The sequence below is a fragment of the Panthera pardus genome, unplaced genomic scaffold, assembly GCF_024362965.1.
Source record: "Panthera pardus isolate Hobbes unplaced genomic scaffold, ASM2436296v1 HiC_scaffold_8, whole genome shotgun sequence".
NCBI classification, from domain to species: domain Eukaryota; kingdom Metazoa; phylum Chordata; class Mammalia; order Carnivora; family Felidae; genus Panthera; species Panthera pardus.
Window position 1 is genome coordinate 120313547 of NW_026527013.1, and position 16410 is coordinate 120329956.

The following is a 16410-nucleotide window of genomic DNA, read 5'->3' on the forward strand; positions in this document are numbered from 1 at the left end:
AGCGCAGGAAAATGTTAGTGCTGCCAGACCTGGGTGGTACTGGGCACAGTGAGAAGGGGTTACATGTATGAAGGGAAGAACAGGACATACGTTTGGAGAGGGAAGATGGGAAGGCTTTCAATGCTAAATTAGCTTTCATGCTAACAAAACGGTCATTGTTAATCCTCGATAGACCAAATTATAAACAAAATTTCTTTCGTTCCATGAGTCTTTTAATAGCTGAAGAAAGAAGGTAGACATATCTTTAAAAAATCCTGCTTTTCAAACAGACCTAAGATTTTTGCAGCACCAATATTCCCTTTTCCACTGACAAATTGGCATTAGCTAGAATGAATGCCCACGAATGAATGAATGAATGAATGAATGAATAAAATGTGTGAACTAATATCCTTATTGTTTCATTTGGAGAAACACTTTGGAAGGTCCACAATAGGTTCCTGAGCCTACTTCATGAGGCGGGGTTAGCAGCTTATTTCAGCCACCTGCTCCTAACTTACTGATATTGTAAACATTTTTTTTTTTTTTTGCAAGGAACAGCCAGCCTTTAGGCCCTCTGAATCTAAGTGATAGTGAGCAATCCTGCCTGCTGAGTTTTTCTCCATTTGTTGTGGCTTTAACAATCTAAATTATTGATCAACTTTCAGATTTTCATTCTGAACCTGGAGCTTTCCATTTGTTCTTCAGAATAATAGGCCTTGGAGTCACGGTCTGTCTCAGACCAACAAGCTAGGTTTCCCCAGTCATCCTGTTTTTATTCGGTAAACACGTTTGTGGGCCTTGCATCCTTCTTCTGGCCTCTGAACCCCGTGGAAAAAAGTTAGTCTGTGTTTTATTCTGCTTGTGTACAGCACAGGGTGGCCTTGGCCTGGTGCCTTCCCAGCAAGTGCCCTTTTTCCCCTTTCATCTGTCAATTTGAGATAATAGAAGTAATCTATTTCACAGGGCCATGCTTTACTTTCCCTAACTAAGGACTGCAAAGTTCTGTGAAGGTAAATGTTATCATCCAACTACAGAAATAGAACTTAACATCCTTTTGTGAGACTTCAGAGATGAATGATGACACCTGTTGTGTATTGCTCAATTTGGGACAAGCAAGACACAAACCCTGGGCTAACTATTAGACATTTCCCTGACAGAGCACATCACGGCTGATCAGTTATCTCCAGACGCAACGGAGAAAGCGGAAGTTGTTCAGATCATAGATGTGACCTTTCAAATGCACAATTTAAAGTCACTTACAGGGCGCAAACTGTATGCTGGGTACACTGTGGCTTCACACCTATCATGTCATTGAATCCTCGGAACACCCTATATTATCAGGATTCGGGCTGCCGGTGGAGGAACTGAGACTCAGTGAGTGCAGGTAATTTACTCCAGGTCACGTAACTAATAAATGGTGGAGCCATAGTATGAAATCATGTGCTGTCTCCCTTCTTCAAACTGACAGAGTGTCAACCCTACTAGGTGACACGGCCAGGTCAGTCCACCCGCCATCTAAAGATCTGGAGGGATCCATAGATTACTACTTAAACAACTAGATGTGCCTTTGATCAGAAGAACTTTGGGAAAACAGGAAGTCGGTTCTGATGGAGAGGTTAAGGTTGTGATGGACCATATACCCCTGAAGGACTCTCGGTTAGGCTGCTTGGGTCTCCTTAGAACAGGCAGGGATGTTCTAAATTCCATGTAGATGAGGGTCAGGAAGACTCCATGTGGCTGAGGAGGGCTCAGAAAACTGCATTTAAAAAAAAAAAAAGCCTTATTGGGAAGACATACTGGGATGGCATCCTGAAGGGAATGGAAAAAAAAAAAAAGTTTAAATCAACTAGAAAATGTGACATGAGTGCATATTATGATTATTCAACATTTATCATTCACGGTACATGGGGTGCACGGTTGATGTGGACCCCCTAGGACTGTCTGCTGTTCCTGTGTCACTCCTGATAATTTTTAAATTGACTATGTCCTTTTAACCATGTTTTTAAAAATTGAACTACCCCAATGCGAACACTTTCCACTTTGCTACATAATGAGAGTACTTTTCATTCCTTTAGTGTTTGCTTTTTCCTTTGATCTAACAATTTCTGCTCAAATTTCACAGTTTTCTGTTGCTTCAGGATTGAAAGAACCGATTACCCTGCTGGGAGCGTGAAACAGACTTAAAAAAAAAAATCTGTATATTTTCCCCTGGTGAAATTAATTTAGGCTTAAATACAGGGGGAAGGTACACACCTTGGGCTCACATCTCTTTCTCTCCCACACCTAAGCAATTCCTTATCCTGAAAGGGCACAGGCAGACCTGCTTCCAAGTCTTTTGTGAGGATCCTTCACCAGACAAAGTCAGAGAACCTCTCTCTCTTGACACCCGGCTTTGTGTGGGCCTGATGACATATTTGGAACCTATCTCTTTGAAGGGCGACCTCAAAAGCCCAACGGACCCGTTAGTCACTGTCCGTGGCTGGGGTACTTAAGTGCACCTGGCTTGGGCTTCCTAGGGTGTTTTGAGGGTGTTCTAGGAAACACACCTCCTTGCAGGGCAGGGACCATCATCAGCTCCGGAGTAACAAAGGACAATTTGGAGCGGGGTGGAAGGAGCGCTCCACAGCCGCTCTGGCATCCCAGGCCCCTTTTTACCTAGCATCCGTGTCCTTAGTGACCTCGCCTTCGCCCTCCGTATCCCCCGCCCCGGCTGGCTTCGCCGCTCCCTAGCCTGGCCACGGACAGCGAGCCCCACCACCTTCTCCCCACTCCCGGTTGCCTCCAAACCGTGGAGCCAGCGCGGCGCATCGCAGCCGCGCTAGCTCCGCGCCCCCCGGTGGCCTCCCCAGCACCTTGGGGTCCCGCGCCCCGGTCCAACGCCCCCGCCCTGCAGTCCTCAGCCTCCTCCTCCAGCCCCAGTCGCAAGAGCTGTCAAGCCCGCGGCAGCTGAACCAGCCCCGGAGCTCCCGCGTCTCCTCTCCTTCCTTTGTGTGCGCGCGAGCGGAGTTGGGGCGGAGGGAGAAGGGGGAGGTCGCTCTGTCTGTCTGGCTCCTGCCGCCTTTGCCCGGGCTGCTCGAAGGGCCGCCGGGGAGGCGGGAGCCCAGGGGAGGGCGCAGGAGCTGGCAGGGCGCCCCCCGGCCGCCGGGGCGCGGTGGTCCCAGCCGCGCGCGAGCGTGCGCGGACCGCGGCTGGGGCTCCGCTGGAGGCGCGATTAGTCCGCTCGGGCCGCCCCTCGGATCTCCCTCCGCTCCTATCTACCCACCGACACCCAGAGAAGAGCGTGCAAAGGCGCCGAGAGGGACGGAAACCACAAATAAATAGCGGCGGCAGCAGCGCGTCATCTGGTGGAGCAGGAAGTGCAGGCAGAGTCCGGAGGCTGGTGCTTTCTGCGCGTCCCCAGGACTTTGCCATGGGCTGGGGGCCGCGAAGGCTGCGAGCGGCCGGGCGAGGGCAGCGGCGGCGGCGTCCGCACCGGGGCTGAGCCAGCAGCGACGCGCGGGGCGCGCGGAGATGGCAGCGTCCAGCAACTCCAGCCTGTCCGGCTCCTCGGTGTCCTCGGGTGAGTTTCAGCCCGTCGGACGCGGCTGCCGCGCTGGGTCTCTCGCCCCCCGCCCTGGGAGGGGTAGAGCCTACCTGTGGCCGTCCTGCCCCCTCTCTCGGAGTGAGGGCAGGCGTCCGGTGTGGCACTTGTTTGGTTTGCCGGCACCGCGGGCGCCCACAGCACCTCTGCGCCTGACATCTGACAGCGCAGAGGTGGGAGAGCGGTGGCGCCCTTAGTGTGCGAACGGGAGCCTTCTGGGGACTTGGGGAGCAGCAGGCGAGAAGCGAGACGAGCAGGGCAGGCTCGCACTTTCTGGCGCAGCTGGAATCTGGGCTAGCGGGGCGCGGGAGGTTTGGGTGACGCTGGGCGCCCCGGCTCGCCAGCGGCGCGGCGCCCGCCAGGCTGGTTGCCCAAACCCCAGGCTGAGAGAGAAAACCCTCGCTCCTCGCAGACTTGATTTTCTTTGTTTGTTTCAGAAATTAGCTCCGTGGAGACACAAGCTTGGGGCATGGTTTGAGATAGAAGTAATGAAGGGATTCTGTCTTTCTGGTCCTGATTGAAGCGAGTTAGAGGAAGGGAGGTCGAGCCCAACCTCTGCCAATTTGTCGGTTTACAAGTGTGTGTGCGTGCGTGTGTGTGTGTGTCTGTGATTTTCCTATGTGGCCTCTTGAACATTTTCTTATGATACTCTCCGTAATTTCACTTTCCAGGCATACATTTTGTTTTCAGGTGTGGCTGAGTAAAGGGAGGGCTCCTTTCAGCTTTTTTTATGGTTGATCAGCAGGTCTAATTGAAGAGAAAAAAAAAACTGCTAATGAATCTGAAAGAATAAGAATCAACAGAAACAGATCCTCTGGTTTCTGTGTATGACAGATTTCTAATCAGAATGATGCATTAGGTAGCATTCTTCTACGTCTCTGGTCATTGAAAACTTTAATGACAAACCCCAAAGGCATAGCTGATAAGACCTTCAGTGTAGCGTGCAGTATTGAGGGGTCCAGAAGGTCTGGAAATGCTAAGGAAAATATTCAGTATGTTAATATCGTATTAATTCCTATTGTGTGTCTTTTGTTACATTACTTAAAAATTAAACTCAGAGGAAGCAACACCTCGGTGGGGCCATTGAACAGCAAGCCGGTCATAAATTAACCATATCTATGGGTGTGTAACTAATTTAACCATAAACGCAAGGTGAGTTTGACTACGGTGCGATTGTGATGTGGCACAAGGTGATCCCTTGAAAGCCATCTGTTATCTTTTTTGGCAGGTTTAGTTCCAGGGAAATGGCACTTCCTTTCTTCATCACTGCCAACTAATGAAAAGCACAGTGTTGTTAGGCATATGATATAGTTCAAGTTTCTGGTAGTAGCAGCCAATGGGGCAGAACAGTCATATCTTATTAAGAGCAGCAACAAGTTGACCGCCTGTGGTTTTAATTCTGAGAACTCAGCAAATGCTACGGCGTATTTTTAGTACCCCCAAACCACTGCTGCTGCTTTTCAATTCATTTTGGTTGACTAACATTGAATTTAAAATACAGTGATGTTGGCTTACGATTAGCAAGCATATGGTTATTCCTCTCAGAAACCCATCCACTAGGAAAGGAACGGGTGGGGGAGAGAGGAGGCAAGGGGAAAGAAGAAGAAGAGACAAGGAGGCAGTATTATCGCACGATTTACTGATGGCATAAGTTACAGATGTGTGGCACCTGGAAATTCAGCTGTTGGTGTAGCTGAAGAAACCTGATGAAGAAACTGAACTCAGCCTTAAGAAGGACACGTGGGTTTGAAGTCACACAGGAGCAGCTCTAGGTGGTGGTAATCGCCTTGCAGATTGGATGGAGATGCCTCTGATGGTTCTCCTTCCTGCTTTGGTTATCACTTTTTTAAATCCCAATGGGAACTGGGAAATTCGGTGGACACCGAAATTCAAAAAGTGAGCATGGATATATTCTTTGATGTGGATCAACCAGGCCCATGAGCTTCGATGGCTTAGTACACCAGTTAGACACTTTGTCTTGAAAAATACCAGAAGCCCGAGTTCTCTTTTTAAGCACACTTAACCATCATGTGGCTCGTGAATAATTCAGATGGTGCAAGCAATTCACACCTGTGAGAGGTGTTGCGCGTTAAAGAATAGAGCCTGTTTGTGGTGGCAGCTGTGTTCTCCCAGGCAAAGGCCAGAGTCTGAGAAAATAGGGCACTCTATCCCTGTATTAATTTTCGCAGAGGGCCTACTAGGTGCCAGGAAGTACATTATAAGCCTCAGCCGCAAGGAGACTAAGTGAGGAAGGCCATTTTAGGATTCCCAATAGTGCTGAAGTTCTGGGATGATTGTTCTTGAGTTCTGGCTACACCACTGCCCAGCTGGGTAATTTGAGGTGAGTTACTCCACCTCTCCAAGCCTCAATTTCCTCGTCTGTAAGTAAGGCTAATGCTAATAATGGGACCTACATATAGGAATGCTGTGTGGATTAAATGAGATAATGTGTGTATGGCGTTGAGCACAGAGTGTGGTACTTAGTAAGTGTTTGGGGTGAATACATTTTGCTCCTTTGAGGCATGAAATAGAAGGCACTTCATGGCTCAGACTTTAGGGGCAGAAGTAAGTCCAACACACGTAAAACTTGCCTCTTACATTGCATGTTAAATTTGATCTTGTGGTTCGAGGCCCATTAAATAAGCATTTATTAAGTGTATCTTAGGTTTCGGGCACCGTCCCAAGTGTTTGGAATAGAAAAATGAATCAAGGTCCTTTCCCTCACCATCCAGAGGCAGAGATGGACAATACATAGTGATCTGTATTCCAGTTGGATAAAATGAATTATGTGGAGGAGAGTACAAGGAAGAGAGTGATTCCTTCAGCCTGCAGGGGTCAGTGGGGGTGACCTCTGAGTTGAGGCTCAAAGGGTGTGTGGGATTTTTCCAGAGGGCACGGAGGGGGAAAGGCATTTCAGGAAGAGGGAAGAGCTTAGACAAAGTCCTGGAGATGGGGAAGTCCATGGCCTAATTTTTAGCTTCCTTTCTTAGGGCTAGTGATCCATTTTCGAGGTGGTGTCTCTTCTCCCGACAGTTCCGCTTAAGACCCATAAGCAGCATCCTGCATGGAGGTGCTATGGCACTTACTCTTGCTGCTGATGTGGGGGGTTTTCTTTCTGTTCAAGTAGCAGTGGGTTTGATGGAACAGCTCTGGAAGCCTTAGGACGCGTTTGGGCAACTGAGCAGTAAAAAAGGAACTGTCGATTTTGTAGTGAATAGCATATGGAGAGGTGAACTCGAATAATAGGGGTTAAACCTCTCTTGGAGGAATAGATGTGGAAGATTTAGGCTTGGTTGTGTTTGCACAGGGAGTAAAGAGCTAATAACTTACTCACTAGTAAGTTCAAAGTTATCTGATTTTCCTGAGAATACGTTCTCACTTGCTGGTGTTGAACCCCAACACCCGAGTGTGCCATTTATCCTCCGTTATCAGCTGAGACACAACAAATGAAATAATCAGGTTAAAATTAATTTTTAAACACATTTTCCAAGAACTGTTCAGAAATTTTCTTCTGGAATATTCAATTATGTGTAGAAGAAATTGCTTTGCCTTTGTTTTAATGATAACTGCTAGTAATTAAATTTCACAATCACCTAGATTGCCAGGATGGTTTGATTACCTTTATTATTTTAAATGGAAAAAAAGCCACTATCCCTATGCTTTTACTCTAGCCTGTGGTACTTGATTATATTCTGAAATAAACAATGGTTAATTTGCAAAACAGTTTTCTTAATAATCACGGGTTATATTTGCTTTTATAATTGAGATAAGAACTTTTTGCATTTTTAGTGATTTGATTGCCAAATGGTAATTTCACAGAGTTAAAAAAAAAAAACTGACATAAAGTAATAAATAAAGAAGCTCTGAGATGTTTTCCAGTAACTGAACAAGGTAAAAATTAAATATTAAAGGGACCCCTGGGATATGAAGTTGTTAAGATTTTGAGAACATAAAGACACTGTATTATAGAAATGAAATCAACCCAGACTTCTGAAATTAAAATGCAGATGGGAAAAGGTAAAAGGCAGTATTTATGTGCAGCATCATTGAAACCTTAATTGGGAAAAGAGCATTCCTGAATGGATTGAAGGATTTATTCCTCCAGATTTTGTACAATAGTAATGTGGGCCAAATAAATAATGTTATTTTCTGCTGTCACACTGGCTTGATCCTAGAAATGATAAATAGGAATTTTCATTACTCATTATTGGAGGGTCCGAACCAGTGACGTATACAAATCTTTCATATCCCCAGATGCAGAAGGTAAAGCTGAACTATAATAATGCTGCTAAGACATATCCATGTGATTACAAACTCCATGGATCCACTGCTACAAAACAGGGTATCTTTGTTGAAACAAGCCCTCTTTTGGATCCCTGAATGATTCAGAAATATCCTATTTTGTGCAAAAGAAATTTCCTTACCATTGCTTTAGTGAGATCTGCTGGTAATTTAATTTCACCATTACCTAGCGGGTCAGGAAGATTTGCTGATTTTTGTTATTTTAAATCCCCTCCCCCCCCCAAAAAAAAATTGCAAATAAAAAATCACAAAGCTAAAACTAATGTCCTGAAAGAAATCATTCGCTTCCATGGGGAGTATTGTTCTTTGCTATTTTTCTGGCGACCTTCCCACACCTCATTTTAACTTGTCAGATTTTTTTCACTGTCCCTTTGTGGTGATCCGGACAAACCCAGTGATAGAGAATCTGAAAGGAAAGACTTTCTTAAGCGTGACCGCATGTTTGCTGGGTTTGACAAGGGCCCACAGATAGGTGTGCTTTTACTAAAACACCAGATCCCCCCTATTCCCACAAACCCGACGAAGTGTTTTGAAAGACCCTGCCATTCGCTCAACTTTTGGGAGATGCAAACCCCAGGTATTTTCTGAGGCCAGCCCGTGAGGGATTTAAGTGGACAGTGTGTTCTCTGAGCTGCGCCCCGGGGCTTGGCCCGGGTGTCAGTCCCGCTGAGGGCCGTCTGCTGCTCTGCGGGGTCTCCTGCTTTTGCACAATGGTCAAAATAACCGGACGTTAGGTTTGGACAATCTGTACATGAGTAGTGTCACATGGGTGAGTTATGGAAAAGAGTTTTTTGCCAGAAGATCAAGATTCTTGCCAAGATCGTTAGAATTGGGGAAAGAGGAAGGGACCCAGGGATAGACGTATGATTAATAACACCCATCTATCACCCACCAATCATGTATGTTTTATGAATGTTGTCACATTTCATGGCTCCTGAAGTACGTCATTTAATTTTCACAATGAATGGCTTCCTTCCTTCCTTCCTTCCTTCCTTGCTCTCTTCTTTTTCCTTTTCTTACCTGGTGTTGTGTTGGTCAGTTTTCTATTCAGAATTTTTTTTTTCATAAATCCTGCCCTTGGTCAGCTCTACTGTTAATGGTTTCCAAATCCTCCCAGTACCTTCCTGCTCTTCTTCCATTTGCTCCGTGAGGTTGGAAGCTGGTATTCTGTTTCTCACGTGGATTCTGGTCGGGCAGTCAAGACGGACGTCTGTCTGTCTGGTGCAGGCCGATTGGTGTAAGAGTACACATTCCTGTGTCTCAAAATTACTAGCAAAAGCAGAGGTGTATTTAAAGTCTTCATGGCTAGAGGAAAATCCAGTTAGGAATGTGCCGGTCCCATAGGCAGTCTGCTCTGACACAGGACCCATGTGTCTGTTTGCTGGGATCTGAGCTTGAAGACCTGGCCTGTGTTCATTGCCAAGTCGTGATAAAACTTTTCAGCTCTGTACCCACGGAGGGTCATTCACCAGCTGCTCGGGCGAACAGCCTGCTTTTCCCCTCATTTGTTATTAATCGAACACCTTTGTGGGGGCCGATCTTCGAATATGGTCTTTACAGTATGGTCTAATTACAGCCTTGCCTTGCTTCAATAGTTTGGCCTGTCAAAGTCACCCAACCTCAGCCCGATAAAGTGTTATTTTAAATCATCCAATGTCTGCGTTCCCGTGGACATTCTCTAATAAAGGTGTTCGGTGAATAGCCTTATTTAAAATGTAATCCCTTCAGGTCAGAGGTTACATTGATGAGATTTCTGGAGTTGAGACATTGTCTACACATTGTACGATCACTCCTTGCCTTGGTGGGCCTGCTGGAGAGAACAGTTTTTCAGGAGGAGAGGCTAGATGCTGCTTGCCTGGCGGAATCCCCTAGATCTGGATAAACAGTCTGCTTCCTTGAGCTGGCAAGAATTTTCACATTCTGAAATGCATCTTCATTAGATGTTGCAGGAAGAGCCTTAAACTCAGAAGATCTGGACACTGAAACTTTTTTTATAAAAAGTTTATTTATTTTGAGAGAGAGAGAGAATGCAAGTGAGCCATCAGCAGAGGGTCAGGGACAGAGAGGGAGAGAGAGAATCCCAAGCAGGCTCCACACTGTCAGCCCAGAGCCCGATGTGGGGCTGGAACTCACGAGCCATGAGATCATGGTCTGAGCCGAAATCAAGAGTCAGATGCTTAACTGAGCCACCGAGGTGCCCCTGGACACTGAGACCTTTAACCAAGCCATTTAAACCCTTGGCCAGGATACCTAAACCCTTAACTAAGGCTCTTAAACCCTTGGTCAGAGGCTTTAAGCCCTTAACCAACACCCTTAAACCATTAACCAGGACCCTTGAGCCCTTAACCAAAGTTCCTAAACCCTTAATGTAGTCACTTAAGCCAGGTAGTTAACCAAGCCCTACAACTAGCTAGCTATGTGACCTTTGGTGAAATTAGCTTCTCTGAGCCTTAAATACCTCTCTCTGCAAATTACAGCTGTGGCAGCCTGTTTCAAGGAATAGATGTGAGCATTAATAGGGTGAGGGAAGCATTGTCTCCCACAGATGGGGCTATCATACTTGCTCAGTAGATGTCAACGCCCCTCCTTCCTTTTCTCCCACCCTTAATATCTTGGGGCTTTAGTTCTCTGATCTTTAAACCGGAAAGCATGCTATCTGATGAATTTATCCCACAGGATTGTCATTCCTGAAGTACTGTTTGGGGGAAATGCTTAGTAAATTATAAAAGCAACAATTCTGAATGGTTGCCCTGTGTCACTCTGTTTACATGCAATCCTCAGAGTATTCTCTGAGGTAGACAGAGTATCCCCTTTTTGCAAACAAAGAGGTTACGGTCAGACAGGGCACAGGGCTGGGGTTCAAGGTTGCCATGATAGAGCCAAGTGTACTTAGTTTCAAAGATCCTGTTTTTTTTCCTCTTGAAATGTACGCTGTTGGTTTTTGTCTCTGTGTGTTTAAAAGTGTCTGATATTAAGGTTTAAGGCTGAAATGCATGCTCATTGTTAACAGAGAACATACAGTAACACAGTTGTGCTTCATTCTGTTGTCCTCGGTATCCAGACCCACATCCAGCCTGACCAAAGCTTATTCTCACTGGTGTTAGGGACTGGGAGGTGTTACCAAGGTACCTAGGGGATTGGATTTAAGGATATCTGTACTTAAGAATGGTCTCCCGGAGTGAAGGGGATATAGGTGTTCAGTGCGCTATTCTTGCCACCTTTCTAAGGTTTGAAAATTTTCCAAATGAAAGAAAAAAGACAGAGCGGGGGTAGGGGAAGAATAGTACTACTGAGTAATTAAGTACTAAGTACTAAGAATAGTACTGCTTTGCATCCAGTTGATTTCTTCACTGGAGCTTTAAAAACATTCCATTTTGTGTGAGCTTTTCAAGTCTTGTGGTCACCTCATGAACCTCCCAGATTCTGCATCTTCAGGGGGAAGAATTCGTATTTCTTTTAAGCGAAAAAGTAAGGGAACTGAAATTACAGAAGGCGTTCAGGTAGACCGTGTGGAACATTTCCTACCTGAGAATGTTTTCTTTTGTTTTTTGTTTCATTTTGGTTTTTTTTTTCCCCCCTCCCAAACTGGTTTAACCTCACATTGCATTGGTGGTTTCAAGTGAGGAGGGAGCCTGCAGGTTGTTGAGCAGATTCCAGAATTACCGAAGAGAATCGGGGTCTGAGGAGCTCCGGGAACTGTCCAGGGCTGCTCAGCAGGTTGATAGTGGAGCTAGAACTGGAACTGACCTCTAGGACCCACATTCCCAGAACATTCATTCTCCATCCCCACTTGCTGACTGATCCTAAGGCGTAGCATTATCCTAAGAGATTTTCTTACAACTGTTTTTTTTTTTTTAGGGGGGGCCGGGGGTTGGCTTCATTGAGGCTGTTCTGTTTAATTATTTGATATTTTCAAAACAGAAGTTATAAAGTGCTTTGTATTTTATTTTATTTTTTATTTATTAAAAAATTTTTTTTTAACATTTATTTATTTTTGAGACAGAGAGAGACAGAGCATGAATGGGGGAGGGTCAGAGAGAGGGAGACACAGAATCCGAAACAGGCTCCAGGCGGTCAGCACAGAGCCTGACGTGGGGCTCGAACTCACGGACTGCAAGATCGTGACCTGAGCCGAAGTCGGGCTGCTTAACCGACTGAGGCACCCAGGTGCCCCAAGTGCTTTGTATTTTATTTTATTTTATTTAAAAAAAAATTTTTTTTAACGTTTATTTATTTTTGGGACAGAGAGAGATAGAGCATGGACTGGGGAGGGGCAGAGAGAGAGGGAGACACAGAATCCGAAGCAGGCTCCAGGCTCTGAGCCGTCAGCCCAGAGCCTGACGCGGGGCTCGAACTCAGGGACCGTGAGATTGTGACCTGAGCTGAAGTCGGAGGCTTAACCGACTGAGCCCCCCCAGGCGCCCCAGTGCTTTGTATTTTAAATGAGGCTTAAGTCTCAAGGCAATTGTGCCTTGAGCACAACTTAAGCACAGACTTAAGGACCTAGCGTCTGCCCTGACTATATATAGCTGTGCTGTCTAATATGGTAATCACTAGCCACATGTAGCTGTTTCAATTTAAATTGATGTAAATTCAGTTCCTCAGTTGCATGAGCCACATTTCAGGTGCTCAGTAGCACATGTGGTTAGTGGCTACCATATTAGACCACGCAGAAATACAACGTTCCCATCGTTCTGTGGAAGATTCTATTGGGCAGCCCTGGAAAGAAGGTGGTTCTAAGACAGGGATATTACTGATGTAAAATTAACAAGCTAAGGATAGGAAATGGTCTCCCATTCCTGTATTTGCTCTGTGTGCTACTTAGGTTATATTTCACTAACTTTGCAAATTAGCTTTTCTTTTAAAGTAATGTTTTCATAACTTTGAGGGGGAACAATGGAATGACAGCCAGAGGATGATGTTGGGGAGAGTAGTTAAAATATTTATAAACTCTTCTAGTCTTGCAAGCTTTTTAAAAAATGGTCTGCAGTTTCCCTAATGACAACTCCGTTTCTTTAAAAAAAAAAAAAAATCCTACAGTGAGTTATAATTTCACCCTCAACGAGGAAAAAAAAAACACCCATAATCAGAAGTAGATTGGATCTTATAATTGTAAATCTTCCAAAACATCATAAGGAAAATAGGAAAATTATCAATGTGTGGACTGAGGTTGCTAGGGGCATATCCAAGCCATGCTATTTAAAGGAGATTTTCTACCAAGTTGGCCATCAGCAAACCATTTGCCTAGAAGTATTTTACTTCTGCAGAAGGCCCACATATGGGGCAAAGCAAATGGACTGGTTTTTAGAAAATAAAGTTAGCTTTTGGAATTTTCGGCACATTTAATTGGAAGAAAACGTGTGCCAAGAAGATGCAAAACATGGCAGTTGCTAAGAAAAGGAAGCTGCCCTCCTCCTTGAACTTCTGTTGCCGTCTTCAAGTGCATCAAGGAAATGGAAAGGTAGATGGTGTCTTTAAAGGGTCAAACAACCGTCAAGAAATAGTTCAAGGCCATTGGATTCAAACATAATAGCCAGAGGACTATGGCATGTATGGCTTGGTCCTTATTGACATAACTCAGATCATAAATTTAGGGCGGTGTGAATCAAAGAATCACTTGATCACTGCCTGCAATTCTTTTCTCATCAGAGTCCTGGTACCTGGATTTCATCTTATCCTCTGCACCCTTGGGACTGGCTGAACACTGTGTTCTTCAAGGAAACAAAACCTGGCATTCTTTATTCATTTCACATATTTGCATACTAACAATATAAAGTAATTTTTCTTAAGTAATTTTGCTTCTAAGAAATACACTCAGGCGATCAGTGTTTGAGACAACAAGGAACCAGGCAGAAGGGAATAGGGCTTTACTGGTAAATCTTCTGTAGCAAATACTCGAACGTGCGGCTGCCACACTGACCTATCACAGTCTCGAGGCTGAGCTGTGCACTGCCTTATACGGTAGCCCCACGGGCTGTTTAGGTCTCGAAATGTGGCTAGCGTGACTGGAGCTGTGCTGCAAGGGCAAAATACCCAGCAGAGTTTGAAGACTTAGTAGAAACCAAACAGGACAAGAAGTGTCTCACGAACAACCTTGCTATATGGCGTATACATTGAAATGATAACATTTTGTGGATATGAAGTTTAAAAAAAAAAGGTATTTTGAAGATCGCTTTCACCTGTTCATTTAAACATGTTTGATGTGGCTCTAGACTATTTAAAACTGGAGGCACAGCTCATGTCATACTTGGATCGCCACTGGCCTGGATGGCTCCAGTGAGAATCCACTACACAAAACCTGCTGATTCACTACTCCATGGCTCCCATAGTTGGAGCCCTGTGCACTCTCTAAGCCAGAAAGGTACCCTCCCTTCCCTGAGGCCCCGGTCAGCCCCCATTCTCAGGTCCCTGTTCTGTTTTAGTGCCAGGCCTTGAGATATGTCCTTCCTTGTCTGGGTCTGTACAGAGATTTTGAAATGAAATAATACAGAGAGGAACAGAGTGGAACACCATCAGATTCTTACTGATACAGATTTTGTGCCTTGTTCTATGCTGGACTATAGCTCTAGACTTCGCATATTTACTTGTTAGAGTTCTGTGCATCCCTCTTTCCGAAGAAAGCTTGCAGTGCTAGGAAGTTGGGAAGAGAAGCCGAGAGAACAAGGGACACATTTTTCTCCCAACGTATGTAGAAAATTCTCCTGTGATCATGTTCTCCAGGGGCTCCTTGCCATGAATATGTATATGTGTATAAAACATGTCCGTGTGTGATATATGTCTGTAGGCATGTATATATGTCTGTGCGTGTGTTTGTGGGTATATGTATATACGGAAAGCAGAAGTGGATTAGGTTTCAAAAAGTTATTTCCACGCAAATATATATTATATAAGTTAATATCAAGGGAAAGGCAAAGTCAAGCCTAGCGTTACTTTTAGTAATGAAAATATTCACTTGGGATTATGCTAATGATGTGTAGATATTAATACACATAATTCGGCTGCCTAATGTTGATTTAAGTTGCTCATTCAAATTCACTTTATTACAGAAAAATTAGCCATTTGTTTTATAGTGTTTGTCCCTGCAGACAGTGAAACCGTTAAGCCATGTTTAGTGGGTAAATAACACTATTTTGCTGACTTTCATATGCAGAGAGAGCATTATCCTGTCTCCCACAGGAAGTGTCCTGTGAGTTATTACTTTCTGGCTGGGGACCTGGTTAGTTCAAGCCAGGTGTCCTCTCTGTTATCGCCCTGGTGATCAAGGTCCAAGGTTGAGGTACTGTCAGTGATCAGGGCACAGAAGTTTTTTCTTTTATGTGACGTTAATATGCCTAAGGCTTGAACTTTATCCACACGAGTGCCCTGTGCTTGTTTTAAGCAGCCAAACTAACCCACATGCCTTTTTCTTTTTTTCCAAACATGAATTCTTCCTCAGCGAAAAAAAAGCAATTGACAGGGACTTTGTAAACTTTCTTGCCATAATATCAGATTAAGATTAGGAACATAACCACAGCAAATCCTAGGCAATCACAATCGGAAGACATGATTTGGAATTAGACAATGCAGTTTGTCGTAAGAATATAATAATTGCCATAGTACTTATTTGGTTCCGCGTTCTAACCCCAGTAATAGCTCTAAGGATCTTCTGTAAAGATGCTCAGCAGCTTTTCAAGGAAAAGATGCCCTGCAGACATCTTACTTTTCACAAATAGCTGAGTGTAAATCTGTCACTCTGGAATTCATATAGACATGTTTCTGAGAGCATATGTAGTTTCAGCTTGTGGTCCCTCCTTATAGTAACGAGTTCCACCCATTTTCCACCCCTAGAGTGGACTGCTATTTCTTTTTATTGCTTTAAATGTAACTCTCTGAAACTTATTTCTAACATCCAACCTCGGGTTTTATAAATAAGTGTGGGTTCATTTGAACCCTGGACTTCAAGAATGGTGTTGTGTATGGGGGCGCCTGGGTGGCTCAGGCAGTTAAATGTCCGACTTTGGCTCAGGTCATGATCTCGCGGTTCGTGGGTTTGAGCCCTGCTTTGGGCTCTGTGCTGACAGCTCAGAGCCTGGAGCCTGCTTCTGATTCTGTGTCTCCCTCGCTCTCTGCCCCTCCCCCACTCACACTCTGTCTCTCTCTCTCTCTCTCAAAAACTAAATAAACATTAAAAAAAAAAAAAAAAAGGATGGTGTTGTGTGACAAGCGTTGGAAAGCTGGGGAGCTGGCCCAAACACCAGCACCAACTGGCTGTGTTAAATTTGGACCCCTCTGAATTTTCTCATCCATAAAATGGGCTAATAATACTTGTGAAAATCAAATGGGATAGTGTCTGTGAAAGAAATGTGAACATTGAAAACTTGGGAACAACACATAAAAACCTCTGGTCTCATGAAGTTCCATTCTTGTAGAGATGCTCTGTTGGTTCCTTTTCTGGGTGATCGATGATCACTCAGAGTTCATAATTGTCTACTGTAACTTGAAAAATCTCCTCTAAATATATCACCTTGCTCTTCACCAGCCTTTCAAAGCCTTGAAGGTAAGCCTATCAG

The 16410-nt window shown here is 44.7% G+C and overlaps 1 protein-coding gene across 2 annotated transcripts in view; it reads left to right on the forward strand.

Annotated features, from left to right (window-relative positions):
- Window positions 1-3428: 3428 nt before the first annotated feature.
- CHN2 (chimerin 2) overlaps window positions 3429-16410 on the forward strand; it is a 300454-nt gene continuing 287472 nt past the window's right edge. For both annotated transcript variants that reach the window (XM_019443693.2, XM_019443694.2), the window contains exon 1: window positions 3429-3538. In XM_019443693.2, the coding sequence (XP_019299238.2) occupies window positions 3490-3538 (49 nt within the window). In that variant the 5' untranslated portion in view covers window positions 3429-3489. The remainder of the gene's footprint in view (window positions 3539-16410) is intronic.